Source organism: Schistocerca nitens, chromosome 1, assembly GCF_023898315.1.
Source record: "Schistocerca nitens isolate TAMUIC-IGC-003100 chromosome 1, iqSchNite1.1, whole genome shotgun sequence".
Lineage (NCBI taxonomy): Eukaryota > Metazoa > Arthropoda > Insecta > Orthoptera > Acrididae > Schistocerca > Schistocerca nitens.
This window is the reverse complement of record NC_064614.1, coordinates 739283444-739308053: the sequence shown is the minus strand read 5'-3', so window position 1 is coordinate 739308053 and position 24610 is coordinate 739283444. Positions and strand designations below refer to the sequence as shown.

The 24610-nt window shown below is 39.4% G+C and overlaps 1 protein-coding gene across 1 annotated transcript in view; it reads left to right on the top strand.

The window, feature by feature from the left end:
• Positions 1 to 127: 127 nt before the first annotated feature.
• LOC126260269 (guanine nucleotide-binding protein-like 3 homolog) overlaps positions 128 to 24610 on the top strand; it is a 91564-nt gene continuing 67081 nt past the window's right edge. The window contains exons 1-3 of the mRNA XM_049957599.1: positions 128 to 319; positions 398 to 505; positions 21852 to 22153. Of these exons, the coding sequence (XP_049813556.1) occupies positions 301 to 319; positions 398 to 505; positions 21852 to 22153 (429 nt within the window). The 5' untranslated portion in view covers positions 128 to 300. The remainder of the gene's footprint in view (positions 320 to 397; positions 506 to 21851; positions 22154 to 24610) is intronic.

The window sequence follows — 24610 nt, the reverse complement described above, 5'->3', positions numbered from 1 at the left end:
AGCTGGTAACTTCATTCAAAATCATTAAAACGGAATATTTTCAGAACATTCTCTGCATTCGATATGCGCAAATGTTTTAAATGTTGGTAACAATCGAAGAGCGACCGAATAGAATTCTTCCATATGTTCAAAACATTAAAATGAGTGACGTATCTTCAGCGATAAACTTCTTTCCGTAACAGTTCGTAAACATCCACAATCCCACACACGTGCGAATTTGTAGTTGATGTGTATTGTGTAATGTGAGTGTTTCGACTGATGTGTTATTTTCCTCAGTTTTTTTAAAGTTTTGTGAACAACATGGCCAAACTATGCTTGAGTGAGTAATATACTTATATAATGTTCAGTATTTCATAGATTTGTTGATATGTTGATGATATATTGTGATGTCCACTAGAAAAGACCAGCAAACGCATTCCTGCGCGGAAGAGGTACAAAATTGAAAAGAAAGTACGAGAACATAACAGAAAACTGAGACGAGAAGCGAAGAAAAACCCTAAGAAGAGTAAGTACTTCTATATACGTTTCGAAGCATTGTTAAGTACATGGCAGTGTGTTCCTCCCTCAGTACCAGTTATTAGGTCTTTTCCCGTAACATTGAAGCATAGAGTGTTGGAAAAATGATTGTTTAAATGTCCCTATATGTGCTGTAGTTAATGTAATTTTATGCTCAAGATCCCTATGGGAGCGATATGTAGGAGGATTTAGTATATTCCTAGATCTCTCGGGTAAAACAAACTTGTGACCATTTGTGCTGCCCTTCTTGGTATACGTTAAATATCTCCTGCTAGCCCTATTTGTTACAGGTCACAAATACTTGAGCAGTGTACTTGGAAGGGTCGTATGATTGATTTGTAAACAAGATTGAGCCTCTCTGTTCATTCCACCTCAAGTTCCTACTAAGTTTACACACACACACACACACACACACACACACACACACACACACACACACACAGTGATAGCCTGATGTACAGTACAACCAAACAAAATTGAGTATGAAAGTTGCATTTATCGAGTTATGCTAAATACTTTGTTGGATACACTTATACAAGAATATTCAATGTTATTGATTGCCTGCGATATAATGTAGCCTATTGCAAAATCTTTTCTGACACGTGCTATCAGTATTCCATTTGCTGTGCATTTTTAAGCAGACATAAATGCTGACTCCCTCACATAATTATTGGTAAAAAAATTGGTAGCCTATTTTTACTCTTCATTATGGCATCTTTTAGACCTAATTTCAATTGTGAAGTCATTATTGGGCCCAAAGATACCTAAAATTTTGAATTCACAGAGCTTCCCAAAATAGATCCTAATTTTATAGTGCCAAAGTACTTGATTTTCCACTTCTAAAATACGTTTTTCTGAAGGCATTCAAGATCATACACAAACAGTGTCTTTGTCTCTTCTTCTTTGGTTCTGGAATATCTGTTGGTCAGGTTTTCCTTAGGATCCTCATTGTCACTAACTTGTGGTTATGATTCAGGTCCTGGTTCTACTTTAGGGCACATAATGTCTTTTTATTCTTCTTTACAGTAGTTCCTGGTGGTTTTTATAAAGGTAATAGCTTTGTTGTCTTGCCATTCCTACTGGAATTATTGCACCAAGAAATCCAAAAATAACATGGCATGTCAAGAGGCACCTTCTCTAAATCTCAGTGGATAAATTAACACAGGTGATTAGGAGTTGGCTCACACACATTAAATTATATCCCAGTCCAAAATTCGAAAAAAAGACAAGCATATGTGCTGTACTTTTTCAGCCTATGAAAATAATGAAATCTAAAGTCCTGTCATATCAAACAAACACCTACATCATTTGTTCTAACGTAATATGTAAGTGAAAAGGGTATGTTACATTAGGCAAATGATATAGGTGTGTGTTAGATATGACAGGGCTGTGGATTTCATTATTTGGAAATACAGAAGCGTCCGATCCCGCCCGTCTGCTTTGACCCATGACGTCACAAATATGGCGGAAACAAAAACAAACACACACACTTTCCACAAGAAGCCTAATGACACTAATGGGACAAGCGCGGGAAATGGGGTGTTTTGGGTGGGGGGCAAACTAAATATAAACAAATTTAGACGCCTTGCGTAGCTACAACGTGTAAGTGAAGACAGCCATGCGTGAATACCCACCCACCTCCACAGGGGTCATAACCCCTGCAACCCATAGAAGATAAAGATGCTTCAGTAGCTGATTAGTGTTTTTTGTCTTAAAAAAAAAAAATCTCACGGAATAGAACGAACAGATCAGAAAGATAAATATAATAAACTAAAACAGAAATTGGAGGAAACAGATAATTAAAATAAGTAATAAGTGTTTTTAAATTAAAAAAAAAAAATCTCACGAGATAGAACGAACAGATCAGAAAAGTAAATAAAATAAGATAAAACAGAACTGGAGACAGCCACACTCAAACCAAACTCCGCGTCGTCATGACGTCACACACGACAACACCCTTACGTCACGGGTCAAAGACGACACGTGGGATCGGACGCTTCTGTCGACCCCATTATTTTCGTAGACTGAAAAAGTACAGCTCATCTCCTTCTATTTTCATTTTGAACTGGAGTCTTAATTTAACGTATGCAAGCAAACTCCTAATCACCTGTCTTAATTTATCCACTGACTTGAACCTTAACCCTGATGTTCTTTTGGAAGAATGGTATCACTCAGTCATGAAATTATTTATTTCTGTAAATAATGCACTGCCACAGTTGGCTGTAGTGCATTTTTAAATGAGGTAAATTGTGTCAGAAATGCACTGCCACAGTCATTTTGATACTATCCATTACGGTTACTGAGAAATTGTCTCTTGAAAACAAGTTCAGTTTTACCATGGATGAATTGATTGATCTAGTTACCGAGGGGGTATGTATATTTTCTTCCATATTGTGTCGGTAATTCTGATACTGTTAACATAACATCTTAAAAGAGTAAACCATATATTTATAGGGTTATATAACAATTGAAAGTTCGTGTCAGTTGTAATTCAGTAATGTTTTGAACCATCCTTCCAGAACGGTGTCAGGGTACTATTTTATATTCATAGAAAAAGATGTTCATTGTTGGTACTTTTGGACGTTTTAGAAACAAATGATGTGAAGTACCAAATACTGGTGTGGGTGTAACATTACACCCTCCTCTAAATTCAAATGATGTTATAACAGACAAAGATTCGGGTGCCAAAGAAAATCCCAGTGTAGATAAATTACTAGCATGTCAGCTCAGTGCTACTGCACTTTGTGACTTGGACATAACTGACTATCGTAATGTTGTGAAGACAGCACAAAACAATCCTTAACCTGTGATGCCATTCCAGGATCCTCCAGCAGTAAAACAGCAACAACAAACAAACAAAGCAGAAAGGCTGTCAAAGAAAGAAGTTCAAAACCTCAATAAGTATAATTGAAAAAATGGAGTAGTAGATAATCCAACTACTGAATGGCCACTAATGTGCACAGTTGACATGAAGGAAGTGCGAACACCATTTGAATATTTCAAACCGCTTTTTAATAGTGAAGTAGGCTACTTCGAATGATGGTCACTTACGCAAATCAGTATGCAGCCAAAAGAAATAGACTAGGTAATTATTCATATGGTGAGATGTTGCCGCTTATTGTGCAGTACTTCTGCTAAGTGGTTATGTGACAGTATCACACAGAAAAATATACTCAGTCAGATAAAGACAGTCACAATGACCTCATAGCAAATGTTAAGTCCAGAGATCGGTGTGACTTTTTCTTTTCCAATAGGTATGCAACAAAGTAATTTAGAGAAATGGGGCCGTTTTGGGAAAATCCACCCATTACTGTGCGAGAGGGGTCTGGAAGCAACTGGAAAAATAAGAGGTAACAGTGTTAAGAAATGTGCTCTATCTTTTGTAGATACACTGATAAAAGGAAAGAGGTGATCACATGAAGTTTGTTTCAACTACGCATTAGTGATTTCCATTGTTCGTTGGAATAACAGTAATGTTGTTACTGTAGCCACTAACTTTGACAGAGTTCAATCATTGTGTTCTGTAGCAAGATTTTACAGGAAACAAAAGAAAAGGATTAGGGTGTCTCGGTCTAACCTATTAATTTCTGCAGCACTTATATGGCGGCTGTGTGTAGATGCTCTGTAAGAGGGAAAAATTAGTATTTCCACATCATCGCACATTTCATAGACATTGCAAAATAAAATGCATGGGATCTTTACAAGCACAATGAAGAAGCCATAGATCACTTGACACTTTGTCTTCAAATTGTCAATGCAAAGAGTGACTGCCAACAGAGGGTGTCCAAGTAAGAAGGCAAAACAAGATTTTCGGTTTGATGGAAGGGAACATTACATTGCTGAATTACCAGTGGATGAGGGGGGGGGGGGGGGGGAGAAAAGAAAAGGAACAGAAATGTTGAAATTGAGACAAAAAGATTACTACAGTGTGCCTAAAATGTGGTGGACCCATTCATGTTTGTTGCTAAATCTGATCATACAGTTACATAAAAAATATTTTTAAGATTATTTTGTTACTTCATTGTAGTTATTAGTTGATTTAAACCCATAACTCAAATTTATTGGTGTTTATTTGACAATAACAATACCCAAACAAGTTAACTGTTCCAAGTTTAAACTTCACAAAAAGTTATCCTATTGTTCTGATGTCCCTCTGGAAGGATGTGTGTTTTTGTAACTACTAAAAGCAATTCATACCCAAAACTGTTTTTTCTTTCTTTCTTACAATCTTACTAAAGAATAGAGATAACATATAAATCTGTTTTGAAAAAATGAATGATAATTCAGGGCTATGTGCTGACAATGGAGTCTTCTTTTGTTTTATCATAGATGTCAACAAATATTTGATTTTACTTCTGTTGACCTGTAGATATTAAAAATTCGATATTGGTAAATGAGTCTTAACTTCTAAAGAAATTTATATCCAGACATTACTGGGATCAGATGTTTTGCAAAGCCTCACGTGTTGTACGAATGCTATATTTGTTGACTGCAGACTGCCCTCACTCTATACCTCATTTTATTTTTCTGGCAGTGAAGATCTATAGTCCATTAGTGGGCTATAGATCTTCCACTTCTCAAAAGTTTTCTCAGTAGTGCAGGCTGTGCAGGGGAGGTTGCCCATAGAGGATTGTGTCCCACGAGATGGGAAACTCCATCTTATTTACCTGTTATGTGTGGTTAGTGTAAAATGCTGAAAACTCAAAACAAAGGCCAGCCCTTTGTAAGTGGGAGTCTTCACGACTGTAGACTCTTGACTATGCAGGGATCACACTTTTGATGCCTTTGTTGTCACCTTTCGATATATGCCAAGGAGCATGTGTTTGTCATATATAGGTCATATATAGTCCTGTGGACTATGTGCAGTGGTTACTCATGCCAGGTAGCAGTTACTGAGGTAGACTGTTGGTGATAGGAGACCCCCCTGTTGTAATGTGCAACACTATTGGGGGAGAGGGGGGGGGGGGGTCAAGTCACAATGAAGAGACTTAAACAACACCAAACTGCTGGTTGTACACTGTCATTAGTCTCACTTAAAAGATTAGGCAGTTACAGTCCTAATAAATATCCTCCCCTAACAATTTCACAGAAGGAAAACTCAGTCAAGAAGCAATTAGAAAAATATACTCCCCAATACTTGGTTTGTTTCAAATCATATGGTGAATCATCCTTTAATATAAAACCAAATTGTTCTTTGTACAGCAGTTTGAAGATAAGCATGCTGAAACAGACTCAGTAAATAAAATGAGAAGTGGATCAATATTAACCAAAATGTCATCTCCAAGCAATCACAGGCCCACTTCTCATGTAACAAATTTGGTTATGTCCTGATCACAATTGCTCTCCATAACAGCTCAACATGGGGCAAGATCTAATTTTTCATTGTGACCTTAGATTAAAAACAGGCGAAGAATTACGGCCTAACTTAGAAAAATGTGGAGCCACTTTGTCCATTGTGTCCAGTGAGGTCCAAAGGACGATAATGTGAAGTCAAACCATATGCACCACTTCTTAAGTATTGTTTTAAGCTTATGAACTGTGAACACATTATACTGTACGAGCGACACAATCTGTGGAGACTGGTTGACCATTGCACAAAACACTGAATGTGGAAAACTCCTGATATTCATTAACTGTGGGGAAGCTTGTTATTCCTGCTTACTGACTTCCAATGTCTTAAAGTATATAGAATGCTTGACTGACTAATGTACTTTGCGGTTCTGAAGGAACATGAATGTTGAACATCTGTACAAATGACTACATATTATGCTCAGTTCGCATGGTTACAACAATATAAGGGAAAGATAGATTGCTACTTGCCATAAAGATGACTGAGATTCAGACAGGCATGATGAAGAGACAGTTAAACATTTAGCATTTGGCCAATTTTGGAATTAAATTCAGATATAGAATTACCAACTTACATTATGATGCTCTGATTTATCAACTGCTAACCCATTTCATTGGTTGTTTCCAGAAATTCTTTACACAGTTGTACTTTCAAACATTAAGACTGAGATTGGAACACCCAAAAAATACTGTTAGAAGATGATAATTTTTTGTAAGTTAACACCTTTGATTAAGATTACAAACAAAGGATTGTGGTTCTGTATCTCCCCTCTACACTAGGCCCAAACAGGCTTGCATTCACACCACATTCCCATCAAGAAAGCCTTTCAACATCTAGCTTGAGGACTTTGGTGACACGTATGTGAGTACAGCAGTATCCTCCTTGACAGATATCTCTTTGGAGGAATGCTGCCACTTGCCTGCAGGAACACCCCATGCCTCTACAACAGTCAGTGGCTGAAGGAGGCGTGGCTGGTTCACCTTCAGTTTGAGGCCCACCCAGGCATTTCCCAGTTGAAACTAAAATCTCAAAAGGAAAAGAAGAGAAGCGAAGTAAGTGAAGGGAAAGATTAAACTGGGCCCAAACGTCACCTATAGAAATTATCCAAATTGAGAACAATCCTGCAACAGGTGGTACCAGTTGACATTAAATCATGAGATTTTTACCTTTTCAACTCCCCCTATCCTCTCCACACCCATCCCAAAAGTATGGCATATGTAAATTATTCAGTGGAGCTGCAGTGGCTACTTCTAGAAATCTTGGTGAACTTAAAACACTTTCTAGCACTCCACCCAACAGCTAGAATAGTAATGCAGGAAACTAGATTCCCAGAAGACTAGTCTTCTATTTCTGGATATTGCAAAGCTTATTACAGAAATCAAGCTGAATTTTAGAGGGCATTGTGTGGAGTCTGTACGTTGATCCATGAGAACAGTAGTAGCAATCTGATTTCGTTCAGTACTTCACTGGAAGCAGTAACTGTACTCTCTAATGTAACTCATTTCCTTTTTACATAAAATTTAAGTTGCAGGTGATTTTTCTTATTAGCTCAGCCCAAATATATTACAACATGACATGAATGAAATGGATGTTATTAGAACGATAATAAAATGGAATGTACTCAACATTGCTGCTAGTGATACTGGTCCAAGGTTGTACTTGTGAGTCATTAACCTGACGCAACATTTGATGTAGCTACATTTTTTTGCTTTTTTCCAGTCACAAAACATTGTTACAAATATCACTTTTAGCTCTTTCATATTAACTTGAACAAAAAGCAGTACCATGTTTCCTACACAATCAAGTACTTAACAAACCAGTCACATGCCATTCTCAAATACTGCCGAACCAGTAATGTACAACAATAGGAATGTATAAGCTATTTATCAAGTCCTTCCCCATGAACCATGGACCTTGCCGTTGGTGGCTCAGCGATACAGATGGCCGTACCGTAGGTGCAACCACAACGGAGGGGTATCTGTTGAGAGGCCAGACAAATGTGTGGTTCCTGAAGAGGGGCAGCAGCATTTTCAGTAGTTGCAGGGGCAACAGTCTGGATGACTGATCTGGCCTTGCAACACTAACCAAAACGGCCTTGCTGTGCTGGTACTGTGAACGGCTGAAAGCAAGGGGGAACTACTGCATGGTTAAATGATGATGGTGTCCTATTGGGTAAAATATTCCGGAGGTAACATAGTCCCCCATTTGGATCTCCGGGCGGGGACTACTCAAGGGGACGTCGTTATCAAGAGAAAGAAAACTGGCATTCTACGGATCGGAGCGTGGAATGTCAGATCCCATAATCGGGCAGGTAGGTTAGAAAATTTAAAAAGGGAAATGGATAGGTTAAAGTTAGATATAGTGGGAATTAGTGAAGTTCGGTGGCAGGAGGAACAAGACTTTTGGTAAGGTGAATACAGAGTTATAAATACAAAATCAAATAGGGGTCATGCAGGAGTGGGTTTAATAATGAAGAAAAAAATAGGAGTGCGGGTAAGCTACTACCAACAGCATAGTGAATGCATTATTGTGGCCAAGATAGACACAAAGCCCATGCCTACTACAGTAGTACAAGTTTATATGCCAACTAGCTCTGCAGATGATGAAGAAATTGATGAAATGTATGATGAGCTAAAAGAAATTATTCAGATAGTGAAGGGAGACGAAAATTTAATAGTCGTGGGTGACTGGAATTCGAGAGTAGGAAAAGGGAGAGAAGGAAATATAGTGGGTGAATATGGATTGGGGGAGAGAAATGAAAGAGGAAGCCGTCTGGTAGAATTTTGCACAGAGCATAACTTAATCATAGCTAACACTTGGTTCAAGAATCGTAGAAGAAGGTTGTATACATGGAAGAATCCTGGAGATACTAGAAGGTATCAGATAGATTATATAATACAAAATTGTTAAGGCTTTCGTGGCCACTTGTTGACAAACTGCCTATTGGCTTCTGTCTCGGGTTCTTCGGCCGACGTTCATGTAATGATTTTTCTGACGTTTCGCCAGCACGAGTGGCTGGCATTGTCAAAGCTTCACCCTCCATTGCCGGTGGTGAACTGGAGGCGAGCTCGCGGCCGCAGGCTATATGTACCTGGCGCGCCAACGTCCGAGGGCTTCTCCGCGGTCATTTCCGGTGCGGTTCTCCTCTTGCTACCTGCGACGGTCGTTCGCTGCAGTACGGGAAGCCAGGATCCGTTTACCTTAAGGCTTTCCTCTTTCTTGTTGAAACTGTTCGCGTGTTTTTGGATTTCTACAGCTTCTCTGAACAAGCGCGTGTGATAGTGCTTCTCTACAGCCAGAACTTCCGTGTCGGCGAATTTTATAACGTGGTCGGTCTCATTCAGTGCGTGCTCTGCCACGGCCGATTGACTCGGCGACTTGCAAACCTAAGGTGTGGTACAGGTACGTCGATGATACTTTCGTGGTGTGGAGCCATGGTGAAGAACAGCTCGGTGAATTCCTGAGACACTTGAATAGCCTCCATGCCAACATAACATTTACCATGGAAGTAGAAAAGGACAAGAAACTGCCATTTCTAGATGTCCTGGTCACAAGGGACGGCGAAAACCTGGGACAGAGCGTGTATCGAAAACCGACACACACGGACCGATACCTGCACAAACTGTCAAACCACCACCCGAGCCAGAAAAGAGGCATGATTAGTACGCTCGTAACGAGAGCAGGACGAATATGTGAGCCTCAACACCTCAAACGAGAAATGCAACACCTGGAAACTGTTCTGAGGAGCAATGGGTACTCCACAAATTACATTAGAAGTGTAACAGAGCCAAACACTCGGCGAAGTAAGGAACCAGAAAAAGAAATGTCGGGTACGGCCTTTTTGCCATACATTCCCAGAGTGACGGACAGAATCGGCCGTATATTGCGCAAACATGGCGTAAAGACGATTTTCAAACCGACAAGGAAGATCAAAGAGTGTCTTAGATCGGCGAAGGAGAAAAGAGACCCACTTGCAATGTCGGGAATATACCGCATACCTTGCACTTGCGGAAAAGTTTATGTCGGAATGACTGGACGATCCATTAACACCAGGATCAAAGAGCATAAGCGACATTGCAGGTTGGGGCAGGTGGAGAAATCGGCCGTGGCAGAGCACGCACTGAATGAGACCGACCACGTTATAAAATTCACCGACACGGAAGTTCTGGCTGTAGAGAAGCACTATCACACGCGCTTGTTCAGAGAAGCTGTAGAAATCCAAAAACACGCGAACAGTTTCAACAAGAAAGAGGAAAGCCTTAAGGTAAACGGATCCTGGCTTCCCGTACTGCAGCGAACGACCGTCGCAGGTAGCAAGAGGAGAACCGCACCGGAAATGACCGCGGAGAAGCCCTCGGACGTTGGCGCGCCAGGTACATATAGCCTGCGGCCGCGAGCTCGCCTCCAGTTCACCACCGGCAATGGAGGGTGAAGCTTTGACAATGCCAGCCACTCGTGCTGGCGAAACGTCAGAAAAATCATTACATGAACGTCGGCCGAAGAACCCGAGACAGAAGCCAATAGGCAGTTTGTCAGATTATATAATGGTAAGACAGAGATTTAGGAATCAGGTTTTAAATTGTAAGACATTTCCAGGGCCAGATGTGGATTCTGATCACAATCTATTGGTTATGAACTGTAGATTAAAACTGAAGAAACTGCAAAAAGGTGGGAATTTAAGGAGACGGGACCTGGATAAACTGAAAGAACCAGAGGTTGTACAGAGTTTCATGGAGGGCATAAGGGAACAATGCGGGAAAAAAATACAGTAGAAGAAGAATGGGTAGCTTTGAGGGATGAAACAGTGAAGGCAGCAGAGGACAAGTAGGTAAAAAGATGAGGGCTAGTAGAAATCCTTGGGTAACAGAAGAGATACTGAATTTAATTGATGAAAGGAAAAAATACAAAAATGCAGTAAATGAAGCAGGCAAAAAGGAATACAAACGTCTCAAAAATGAGATCGACAGGAAGTGCAAAATGGCTAAGCAGGGATGGCTAGAGGACAAATGTAAGGATGTAGAGGCTTATCTCACGAGGAAAATTAAAGAGACCTTTGGAGAAAAGAGAACCACTTGCATGAATATCAAGAGCTTTGATGGAAACCCAGTTCTAAGCAAAGAGGGGAAAGCAGAAAGGTGGAAGGAGTATGTAGAGGGTCTATACAAGGGTGATGTACTTGAGGACAATATTATGGAAATGGAAGAGGATGTAGATGAAGATGGAATGGGAGATACGATACTGCGTGAAGAGTTTGACAGAGCACTGAAAGACCTTAGTCGAAACAAGGCCCCTGGAGTAGACAACATTCCATTGGAACTACTGATGGCCTTGGGAGAGCCAGTCCTGACAAAACTCGACCATCTGGTGAGCAAGATGTATGAGACAGGCGAAATACCCTCAGACTTCAAGAAGAATATAAGAATTCCAATCCCAAAGAAAGCAGGTGTTGACAGATGTGAAAATTACCGAACTATCAGTTTAATAAGTCACAGCTGCAAAATACTAATGCGAATTCTTTACAGACGAATGGAAAAACTGGTAAAAGCCGACCTCGGTGAAGCTCAGTTTGGATTCTGCAGAAATGTTGCAACACGTGAGGCAGTACTGACCCTATGACTTATCTTAGAAAATAGATTAAGGAAAGGCAAACCTACATTTCTAGCATTTGTAGACTTAGAGAAAGCTTTTGATAGTGTTAACTGGAGTACTCTTTTTCAAATTCTAAAGGTGGCAGGGGTAAAATACAGGGAGTGAAAGGCTATTTGCAATTTGTACAGAAACCAGATGGCAGTTATGAGTCGCTTCCCACGCCCGGGTTCCCGGGTTCGATTCCCGGCGGGGTCAGGGATTTTCTCTACCTCGTGATGGCTGGGTGTTGTGTGATGTCCTTAGGTTAGTTAGGTTTAAGTAGTTCTAAGTTCTAGGGGACTGATGACCATAGCTGTTCAGTCCCATAGTGCTCAGAGCAGTTATGAGTCGAGGGGCATGAAAGGGAAGCAGCGGTTGGGAAGGGAGTGAGACAGGGTTGTAGCCTGTCCCCGATGTTATTCAATTTGTATATTGAGCAAGCAGTAAAGGAAACAAAAGAAAAATTCGAAGTAAGTATTAAAATCCATGGAGAAGAAATAAAAATGTTGAGGTTCGCCGATGACATTGTAATTCTGCCAGGGACGGCAAAGGACTTGGAAGAGCAGTTGAATGGAATGGACAGTGTCTTGAAAGGAGGATATTAGATGAACATCGACAAAAGCAAAACGAGGATAATGGAATGTAGTTGAATTAAGTCGGGTGAGGGAATTAGATTAGGAAATGAGACACTTAAAGTAGTAAAGCAATTTTGCTATTTGGGGAGCAAAATAACTGATGATGGTTGAAGTAGAGAGGATGTAAAATGTAGACTGGCAATGGCAAGGAAAGCATTTCTGAATAAGAGAAATTTGTTAACATTGAGTATAGATTTAAGTGTAAGGAAGTCGTTTCTGAAAGTATTTGTATGGTGTGTAGCCATTTATGGAAGTGAAACATGGACGATAAATAGTTTGGACAAGAAGAGAATAGAAACTTTCGAAATGTGGTGCTACAGAAGAATGCTGAAGATTCGATGGGCAAATCACGTAACTAATGAGGAGATATTGAATAGAATTGGGGAGAAGAGGAGTATATGGCACAACTTGACAAGGAGGACGACTCGGTTGGTAGGACATGTTCTGAGGCATCAAGGGATCACAAATTAAGCATTGGAGGGCAGCGTGGAGGGTAATAATCATAGAGGGAGACCAAGAAATGAATACACTAAGCGGATTCAGAAGGAAGTAGGTTTGCAGTAAGTACTGGGAGATGAAGAAGCTTGCACAGGATAGAGTAGCATGGAGAGTTGTATCAAACCAGTCTCAGGACTGAAGACAACAACAAAAACAACAACATTTATCAAGTTTTCACCAATACAGAACCACAGTCCTTTGTTAGTAATCTTAATCAAAGCTGTTAATTTACAAAAAATTATCATCTTCTAACCGTATTTTTTGGGTGTTCCAATCTGAGTCTTAATGTTTGAAAGTACAACTGTATAAAGAATTTCGGGAAACAACCAATGAAATGTGTTAGCAGTTGATAAATTAGAGCATCATAATGTAAATTGGTAATTCTATATCTGAATTTAATTCCAAAATCGGTCAAAATATAAATGTTTAACTGTCTTGTCATTGTACCAGTCTGAAACTCAACTAGTCATCTTTATGGCAAGTAGAAATCTATCTTTCCCTTATATTGTTGATATTACAACTTGGAGTTTCCATTGTTCGGTTTTGTGCAAGTAGTTCGCACTACTGGTGAACAGAAAACAATTGGACTCGCAAGACTATGAATGAGGCTTCTATCCAAATTTCTGTGTGGATTGTGGTATCAAAATCCACCTAATTTGCTAATGGCCCCTTCACTCGCGGCAGCATCTCATGTGTGCCCCCCCCCCCCCCCCCCCCAATATTGGAATGAATTCAGATATAAAATTACCAGTTTCAGTATCAACTGTTATGTATTTCATTGGTGATTTTATGGAACTCTTAAACAGTCGTACTTTCACACCCTCTAGATTTTTGCCCAGTCTTTTTTTATGTCATTGTTCGTTTCTGTTACTTCTCTCTCTTTCCCACACACATAAATTAAAGACATACCAAGCTCTGTTCTGACGGTAACCTTTTTCCTAACAGCGGTTAAAGGATTTATAGAGGCTGTGGCCCCTACAGTCTGATCTTGCCTATATGTTGATGAGTTTGATCTTGCCTCTATGTTGATTAGTTTTGCATCTATTATGGTTCTTCAAATGTAAATGTCACAGAATGTAAACTATAGGGCACCCTAAGGGAAGCCGAATCTTGGACCCCTCCCGACGGTTTTCAATTTACTACTTCCAAAACAGGAGCAATGCACTTCTGCCATCACCAAATTCTCCAGCACACCCAGATCTTTATTGCATTGTGATTTATGTTAAGTATTAGAAACATACCACTTTCAGGACTAATTTTGATGCTAAGCTGACAGGGCTGCTTCATATACACCAGTTGAAACAACAATTCTAGACAAACTTTAATGCTGTATGCTGCTTCATACACAGTTTTTTGGGCATCTATCACTTCATCTTTTTATGACTTAATAAAACAATCATCATTGGACTTAAGTAGTCTGGGCTATGGATTGGCAGCTCCATTTTTGTTATAACCTTTAGCTCCAATACAATACTGCGGGGTGAGACTTAGCTCGTGGCTTTTGGACAGACCTCATAAATAGTTTCCTGTGAGAGTCAGGGATGCCCCCTTTACTGGTTTGATGCCTCCAACTATTACTTAACTACATTGTACATGTACATAGCATCAGTGATCATCTGTATCATTATATTCTCTTCCCGGATAAAAGTACACAACCTCCACAATAATGTCCTAGGTGTTATGTTCTGATATCAGCTTGTCTACAATCCCTCCTCTCTAAATTACAATGACCATTGTGAACCCTCTCTCACGATTGTTCTCTCAAACACCTCATAAGAGGGGTCTCGGTTCAGATCCTCACTGTAACTGTAGTCTTCTGGCCAAAAGACATAACAGACCCATCTGTACTACTACATTTTTTCAGCTATGAAAGAATGACAGTATTGGGAAACCATTTACACTGGTGGATCTTACGTTGATGACCTAACGAACTCTGCTTTCACACATACAGGTGGCGGTGAGCAGCATTCCCTACCACGAGAATAGTGTGTTTTTACTGTCGAAGTAGTGGCCATTATGTGATTAGACACATCCACATCTGCCTACAAGAAACTTTTCTTATTTGCAGTGACACTCTGAGAAGTTTACGAGCTGTAACTTACTGCTACCTGCAACACCAACACCATATCATTCATTGAAGACTTTCTCTTTGAGCTCCAAGACACAGGGAGGATCCCTAGTGACATTGGAATTGCAGGAAATGAACAGTCGGATAATTTGGCCAAGAATGCTACCAGAAACGATGCCCTGAATAAGGGACACCATGCCTCGATTTACAGAGGACCCTATCCCAACAACTTCTAGTGTCATGGAATAAGAAGTGTTATGCAGTAGCTGACACTATCTACATGTACATCTACATCCATACTCGGCAAGTCACCTGACGGTGTGTGGTGGAGGGTACTTCGAGTACCTCTATTAGTTCTCCCTTCTATTCCAGTCTTGTATTGTTCGTGGAAAGAAAGATTGTCGGCATGCCTCTGTGTGGGCTCTAATCTCTCTGATTTTATCCTCGTGGTCTCTTCATGAGATATACGTAGGAGGGAGCAATATACTGCTTGATTCCTCGGTGAAGGTAAGTTCTTGAAACTTCAACAAAAGCCCGTACCGAACTACTGAGCGTCTCTCCTGCAGAGTCTTCCACTGGAGTTTATCTGTCATCTCCGTAACGCTTTTGCGATTACTAAATGATCCTGTAATGAAGTGCGCTGCTCTCTGTTGGATCTTCTCTATCTCTTCTATCAACCGTACCTGGTACGGATCCCACACCGGTGAGCAGTATTCAAGCAGTGGGCGAACAAGCGTACTGTAACCTACTTCCTTTGTTTTCGGATTGCATTTCCTTAGGATTCTTCCAATGAATCTCAGTCTGGCATCTGCTTTGCTGACGGTTAATTTTAAATCACTCCTAATGCCTACTCCCAGATAATTTTTGGAATTAACTGCTTCCAGTTGCTGACCTGCTATATTGTAGCTAAATTATATGGGATCTTTCTTTCTATGTATTCGCAGCACATTACACTTGTCTACATTGAGATTCAATTGCCATTCCCTGCACCATGCGTCTATTCGTTGCAGATCCTCCTGCATTTCAGTACAATTTTCGATTGTTATAACCTCTCGGTATACTATAGCATCATCCGCAAAAAGCCTCAGTGAACTTCCGATGTCATCCACAAGGTCATTTATGTATACTGTGAATAGCAATGGTTCTACGACACTGCCCTGCTGCACACCTGAAATCACTCTTACTTCGGAAGACTTCTTTCCATTGAGAATGACATGCTGTGTTCTGTTATCTAGGAACTCTTCAATCCAATCACACAATTGGTCTGATAGTCCATATGCTCTTACTTTGTTCATTAAACGACTGTGGGAACTGTATCGAATGCTTTGCGGAAGTCAAGAAACGTGGCATCTACCTGGGAACCCGTGTCTATGGCCCTCTGAGTCTCGTAGACAAATATCGCGAGCTGGGTTTCACATGATCATCTTTTTTGAAACCCATGCTGATGCCTACAGAGTAGATTTCTAGTCTCCAGAAAAGTCATTATACTCGAACATAATACGTGTTCCAAAATTCTACAACTGATCGACATTAGAGATATAGGTCTATAGTTTTGCACATCTGATCGATGTCCCTCCTTGAAAACGGGGATAACCTGTGCCCTTTTCCAATCTTTTGGAACGCTACGCTCTTCTAGAGACCTATGGTACACCGCTGCAAGAAGGGGGACAAGTTCCTTCGTGTACTCTGTGTAAGATCAAACTGGTATCCCATCAGGTCCAGCGGCCTTTCCTCTTTGGAGCGATTTTAATTGTTTCTCTATCCCTCTGTCGTCTATTTCGATGTCTACCATTTTGTCATCTGTGCGACAATCTAGAGAGGGAACTAAATTGCAGTCTTCCTCTGTGAAACAGCTTTGGAAAAAGACATTTAGTATTTCGGCCTTTAGTCTGTATCCTCTGTTTCAGTACCATTTTGGTCACAGAGTGTCTGGACATTTTGTTTTGATCCACCTACCGCTTTGACATAAGACCAAAATTTCTTAGGATTTTCTGCCAAGTCAGTACATAGAACTTTACTTTCGAATTCATTGAACGCCTCTCGCATAGCCCTCTTCGCACTACATTTCACTTCGTGTAATTTTTGTTTGTCTGCAAGGCTTTGCCTATGTTTATGTTTGCTGTGAAGTTCCCTTTGCTTCCGCAGCAGTTTTCTAACTCGGTTGTTGTACCACGGTGGCTCTTCTCCGTCTCTTACGATCTTGCTTGGCACATACTCATCTAATGCATATTGTATTATTAAGCTATGTACTGTGAAAGATTGTATCCATGCAATATATCACTGCATCTTAATGCAGGTGCAATGTCCGTTATCAGTGCTGCACATTTTAGTACAGTGCCCTACTTCTACTGTAATGAAGCAATCACTGAAGCTATCAGGCTCATTATCCTCAGTTTTAGCTGGTGTCATTCAAGGAGGTTACTTAGTTTTAAACTTTATTCGAAACTGCAGGTTGTGTAATCTTATTTGAAGACTAGAGAATGTGGTCATGCTAACTCTGGGGCAGAGGTGGCTAGTAAGCTGGCCTGGTCCAACCTTGTGATTGAGTTATCTGTACACTTCTACATTCCTCATTGTTGTAACATGAAGCCATGTCCATACTGCCATTAGAAACATGTTTTTGTTGCAAAAATGATTCCTGCACTGTTTACAACAAGTTTGAAACATTGATTCTTGTTAAGATCTTTATCAACACTAGTGGCAACTATTTCTCGGGATGTACTTGCATTGTCTGCATCTTTCTTTCTCATTGTGTATCTAGATTGTCTGCTATGCTATGTCCAATGACTCGAAAACTGTATTGATATGTGGCGCTGCACTGTTAACGCTCAAACATTGAAGCAAGTTTAGAGACATAGTGGGAAGTAATCAAACTAAACAAGAAGTGGTGGGAATATGGAAGACTGCAGCTTTTTGTAACTGCACTAGGATCAGCTTTCTGTAACTTACCTAGGATCTCATCTTCCAGTTTTGAAATTCTGCTGAATATGGTAGCACCTTATATTTTAAAGGAAAACACAAATTTCAGGAAGCACTTCCAGTGAACCAAAGACCTCATCGTTTTTTTGGCAACTGGAGATTCATTGCAGACCCTTGCATGTTTACAGGGAGGTTATAATTAAACTTTTGCTGCTTGAGCCAGTGTAGATGGAAAACTATTTTCCATATGAGTACTCAACTTTACGGGAATGATATCCAGGCAATATTCGCTGGAGACTTTGCATTATTAGTAGTGTTAGTTTCATGACTTGCCATTAGGTGCTAGTGCTGGTACTAATATGGTGACATAGTGTTAAAACTCAAATATCAGTGTGCTTTGTAGTTGCATACACTCAACATGGGTCGGTACAATTTGAGCAGGACTTTACTTGTAAAGCTGCTCTATCAGAACAACTACAGTAGTGCTGCTGCTCTTTGCGAATATGATGCACTAAAGGAATATGGAGAGGTCCTATTTCTGCACTGGGGTTGAAGAAAATGATTTGGAAGTTCAAGTTAGCTGGCAATTTGGGTATTGCTCCTGGGAGAGGCTGACTGCCAATTGCGCCACAAATTGTTAAAGAAGCTACTGTTGCCATGACTGATAATGCTGGAAGCACGAGCTGTATCACGACACCTGAACATTCCATTGTCCACCACAGTAATTCTTTCCAAAGAGTTTTTTACATCCTAGTAGCTGGAACTTGGGACATTCCACAGGCCTACCTTCTATGATGACAAAAATTCCAAAACGTGCAACTGTGTCCACCCCATTTCAATATCAGTAAGGAGTATCTGTGATGCTGCATGGGGTGTTGGGCTGTTTTTAGCTGATATAGTTCCCCCATCTTATGGTAATTTAGCTTTCCTTTATACTTCCTTCCCACTTTTTCCATCCCAGCTAAACATACTGATGGGTCATTTTGGCTGTCCTTCTCATTTCTTTTTGAGGAATATCATTGATGTGGTGCTCAGAGTGTAGAATGTCTGATGACCTAGTGCTTTGTTCCCGTAAACTCATCAGTCTAATCTAATGAACAGCTAATTTTAAGTATGCCGTGAACAAGCATTAGAGATGCTACATTTTTTCAACAATTTATTGAAGTAGTTGTCCCAAAGCCTACCATGTCAAAAAATTTGTTGCCTTAATCCCCTAAGTTCTCAAAATATTCTCAGTAACTATGTAAAGAATTTTGTGGAAAATAATACACAGCTGAAATCACTACTTGAACCGTCCAGTAAACATACCCAAGCTTTTTCTTTCAATGGCGTGTTTGTTGACTTTATCAGTTCACAACCAAACTATTGTCTTGGAACCTAATATACACTATGGGTGGCACAACTGTCATTCACATAACTTTCATTTCAGAACATAAGAAAAAATAATGAAAAGCACTGGTAATCCCAATTTAAGACAACATTTCCTGACCCAATGTAATTACAAATAATTTCTAGAGAATACTAAATGATGTCAGTTTTGGTGTTCAGAACACATCACGTATGTCGCTGCTTCTTATTTGGCTACCAAAAACAGTCCTCCAGTCAGTTATGCAAAACACACACCTTGCCAGGCCAACACTGCTCGTTGTCTATAGGTTAGCCATCTATTGAATTCTGATAATATGTTCTTTCAGTTTTCTTCAGTATTTTGATCCATCTTAAGGATATTTCGGCACCTGGATGTTAGCCTACTGAGTGCTGTCGTGCACTTGCTAACAAACCACCATTTAAACTGCATACCTGATTCGATATTACATAAGCACATATTTTGTTGACTACGGAACATATAGAATGACATCAAACGCTTTCTGAAAATTGAGAGACGGATACTCTGTGAATTCAATTGTTGTCTCTGCTGCTGCTGCTGTTATTGTCGTCATTGTCACTGTGGTTTTCAGCCTGAAGATGGTTTGATCGAGCTCTCCCCTCTCAGCTGAGCATGACTGCTGCAACCTAAATCCGCTTGAACCTGATTACGCAATCAAGTCTCTTTCTATGATTTTTACCCCACAGCACTTACTTCCATCATCAAATGGAATATTCCGTGATGCTTCAGGACGAATCCTATCAGCTTATCCCTCCCTTTAGTCAAATTCACTTAAAGATTTCTTTCCTCCCTAATTCAATTTATTATTTCTTCATTAGTTGTCCAATCTACCTGTCAGATGTACAAGAGTTTTCTGTAGCACCACATTTGAAAAACTTTTATCGTCTTGTTGCCTGTAATGTTTACCTCCCATGTTTCAATTCTGTACAAGTCTACACTCTATAAAAATATTTTCAAAAAACACGTCCTAACACTTACAGTTCATTTATATCGGCTAATAAAATATTTCTCTTTTCAGAAACACCTTTCTTATTGTTGCCAGTCTGCATTTTATATCCCCTTTAATGTAGCCACCATCTATTCTTTTGTTGTGTAAATAGCGAAACTAATCTGCTAGTTTTGTTATTCCATTATGTAATTCAATTTTGTCAACATTGCCTAATTAAATATGTCTACAAATCATTTCCCATATTTTACTTTTGTTGTTGTACCTCTTGTAATCTCATTTTTACTCATTATCCATTCGGTTCAATTGATCTTCCAAGTCCTTTGCCATCACTGACAGAATGAAAATGTCATCAAAAATCCCTATGGTTTTAATTTCTTCTCCATGAACCATAATACCCTCTCCATATTTTTCTTTGATTTCATTTACTGCTTGCTGAGTGAATTTAGGTATGCCCTTTATTAGCTGACACTTGTCATGCTAAATGCTATTTCTCATTTTTGCCACTTCATCACAAATCTATTGTGCCATGTACCCCGCATAAGTCAGAAATTGCATTCTACTTTCTTACTTGGACAACATTTGAACTCTATGTGTGTGTGTTTGCCTGTGTCTGTATATGTGCGGATGGATATGTGTGTGTGAGCGAGTGTATACCTGTCCTTTTTTTCCCCCTAAGGTAAGTCTTTCCGCTCTCGGGGTTGGAATGACTCCTTACCCTCTCCCTTAAAACCGACATCCTTTCATCTTTCACTCTCCTTCCCTCTTTCCTGATGAAGCAACCATTGGTTGTGAAAGCTTGAATTTTGTGTGTATGTTTGTGTTTGTTTGTGTGTCTATCGACCTGCCAACGCTCATGGAGGAATTTTATAAGGGGGACTATGCTCCAGACTGAACGCTGAAAGGCATAATCAGTCTTAAATGATGATGGTGATGATTTTATTTTTTCAGATTTTAAAACAGAATTACATATTTTCTTTGATTTCAGTTGAATGTCACAAAAGTACAATTCAACATCATTGATCTTTCTTGTCATTCATCACAATTTTTTTGTCTTTAATATTTAGAAGGAGAGTCTGTTTTATTTGTATATAGGTCATGCTTTGCTTTTATGCAGGGTATGAGAGTGGCTCTAAATGTTTTGATTTGCTTCTCGTTCACTTTTACATTTCCAGAAAAAGACATGCAATGGCACCATCCAATATCCTGTATAGTTGCAATCATCATTGACATGTGCGTATTAGAAGTGATTGAAGTGTATTTGTTTTCACGTTCGCCGGCTGGTGTGGCCGAGTGGTTCTAGGCGCTTCAGTCTGGAACCGTGCAACCGCTATGGTCGCAGGTTTGAATCCTGCCTCGGGCATAGATGTGTATTATGTCCTTAGGGTAGTTATGTTTAAGTAGTTCTAAGTTCTAGGGGACTGATGACCTCAGATGTTAAATCCCATAGTGCTCAGAGCCAATTGAACCATTTTCTTGTTTTCATGTTCCTCACATTATTTATCCACTGCCAGCCATGTAACTGTTAAGTGGTCTCACGGTGTGATAAATGTTATTTACTTATTTTTACAATACCTGAAAATCTGGGCTGAATAGAACAAATGGACTGGTTAAAGATACTCCTGAACTAAACATTTGAGAGGCTGAGTGAAGCATAAGCACATACAAATGCACTCTCACTTTCAATTTCCATGTTTTAGTATTTTATACAATTTTACTGTCATTTCTGTAAATATTATTTTTGGACTGTTCCCACCACTTTGATTAGTGCCAGTTTCCACATACATCTCTCTCTCTCTCTCTCTCTCTCTCTCTCTCTCTCTCGCTGCTGCTGCTCTGGCTTTACATATGTAATTTTAACATGCAATATGTTGATGCTGATTTCATATTATTCATCATTCTAGCCAAGAAAAACAAAATTATTCAAGTTCCAAACATATGCCCTTTCAAAGAAGACATATTAAAAGAAGTTGAAGCTTTGAAGAAGAAACAAGAAGAAGAAAAGCAGAGGATAAGGCAGGAGTTAAAAGAGAAAAAGAAGAAAGAAAAGGAAACAGCACAAAAATCTGCTACTTTGTCGACTCTTGTTACTGAAGCTGGAAAGAAAGAAAAAGTTCACGAGGCTTTGAACATTACATCTAATGATGATGGTGTTAAATATACCAAAGTTGATAGGTTGCAGTCATATTACAGAGAATTCAAAAAGGTAAAATTTAATCTACAGTTCTTACTTTCTATGATCATCCACTTTTTGCTGAGAATTTCTCCTTGTATTTCCCAAAAAATAAAGCTTTCTTTGCAGGTTGTGTGGCATGTGTTTGAAAGCTTCTGATTTCTTTTACTGACGAAATACCGAAAAATTATGGAGAGGGTTCTATATCTGCTCAACTCTCACTCTGCCTCTGTCGCCTTTTTCCTCCTGTCCCAGTTCAAGTGTTTACAAGCCAAAGTCTTGGAAATATGAAGCACCTTTTAAAATAAAATAAATGTTCATAGTGATGATCTATTTCTAACATTACATGAAAGTAACACATTTACATATAAAATCCTTTGATTATATATACTCAGCTTCTCTCTCTCTCTCTCTTTTTTTTTAAATAATGTATGTTCCTTTTTCTCAGAAAGTGTTCAAGTGATTTCTACAAAAATTTATCTGTTTCATCTATTTATATCTTGTAAGCTTCTCTCATGAGGTTTTTGGAATAGCCTAGGTCAAATAGGTGAATTTTCATAATTTTTTAATTATAATTCCGTAAGTACAATTTTAAATTCATTCAAATTTCCAAGCACTTTGCCCCATGTCTCAGCTTGCAATCAGAATTTCAAAATTTGCTCTTGAGATAACGTTTATTATGTTTACAGAAATATGTGTACAAAATTTCATAATTCTAGCATTCATAGAATCTGAGGAAAAGGTACATAAACTTTAAAAAACAAACTTTTCAAGAACCAATTTAAAGTTCAACCTAACTTTTTTTCCTTACGTCTCTTCTTCAGAAGAGAAGGCACCACATTTGTACTCTGGGTCGTCTTTCCCTTCAAGGCTTCTCTTCTGGTGTCTTGTTGTCTGTCTTCTTTCCTTTACCAGGTCTTCAACTGACTTTTCAGCTGCAGAGACACGCTGTAAATCTATTTTCTCAGTATGTCTTGAGTACAATTTTTTATGCCCATTCTTTCTAATACCGTCATCCTCCCAACGTTCCCATCATTAAATACAATAACTGCATCATAAGTTGCAATTCTGACAACTGTAGCAGATGCAAATGTGTTTTTAGGGCAGTGTTTCGAGTGAATTTAGAGACTCATTTGGATTTTGGGTTTTGCCATGAACGCACTTTTTGAGAAGTGCAGGATCAGCCAGAAACCTGTAAGTGGGCTTGACAAGATCCAGGATACAATTTGTAAGCCTCTCCTTGTGAATGTAGGGATTGTTATCCCTCTCAGTTTGTAGATATTTACACCAGCTAATGTGGCACAGATTATGAATAGGGTGTTCATCTGTTGACAACATGTGGAAATATGTAGCCCATGCTGCACTTTTCTTCTCATACACACTGGATAGGTTCTATCTGATAGACTTGCCGTAATACACTTGAAGAGAGTCTGTCATCTTCTTTGTGAGTCTGTTGTGTCCACCAGTGCCCTTTCCATCTTCCAACTTTTTGCTCTTCATGTCACTGACAAGTTTCCTCAATCTTGATCCCATTCTCTTCTGGATGTGACCTATGCATTCAAATTTCTCAGTTGAAAGTTCTCCATAAAGTTTGCTCTCATTCACAGACTTGAATGTACTGGAGTCACCATCCCCAAGATATTTCACATATCTGACACCACGTTCCTTGACAGATCTCTTAAAAATAATTTGCATACCAGCTCCTTCCATTCCACCAGTAGAACCAGATGATGTTTTGCTGCAGTTATGCCCTTTTACATCTTCTTCACATTCTCCACTAAGTGCACAGTTATGGCAGAATTTGCTCATAACTTGAATATCTAGTACCTTCCCTGTCTCAATACTTATGGCACTTGACACGCCATATAAAGACGTATGCCCTCTTTTCATGAATTTACCATCACATGACACAAGATCTGTTCTAACATGACGAGAATCGTTCTCATCTAGCGGGCCATTGTCTGCAATAGCTTCTACTGTAGTTGTTATCATACTGTCCTCACACAAGTCAGAAATTTATGTTTTCCAGTACACAGTTTATTTGTGTAAATCTCAGACATGGCACTGGCATATTCATTATTCCACACAATAAATTTCCCCCTTCTTTCCCACCTCCAATGCACCTCAATCCATAGGTAAACCTCATATTAGCTTCATAGTAACAGTTTTTACAGTTAGAAGTTTTGAATGAGCTGTCAGCATCGCATTTTTTGCACATAATTTGCAGATTTGCTGCCAAGCCTACTCCCTTTCCATCATCTATAATCTGAATGTTATCACTACCACACATCTTATTGTTTATAAGATATGGAACAAAGTCAAAGATGATCTATAAAACCAGAGTATGTATCATGGCCTTCTAGATGTATCCTGCACATGTTTGGTTGAAAGTAATACACAGAATCGTTGTTCATTGAGCTGGTATTGAAATGCTGCTTCAAAAAGTGGGCGTGGCAGGGAGGCCGCGTCACACTTTTAATTAATTTTCAA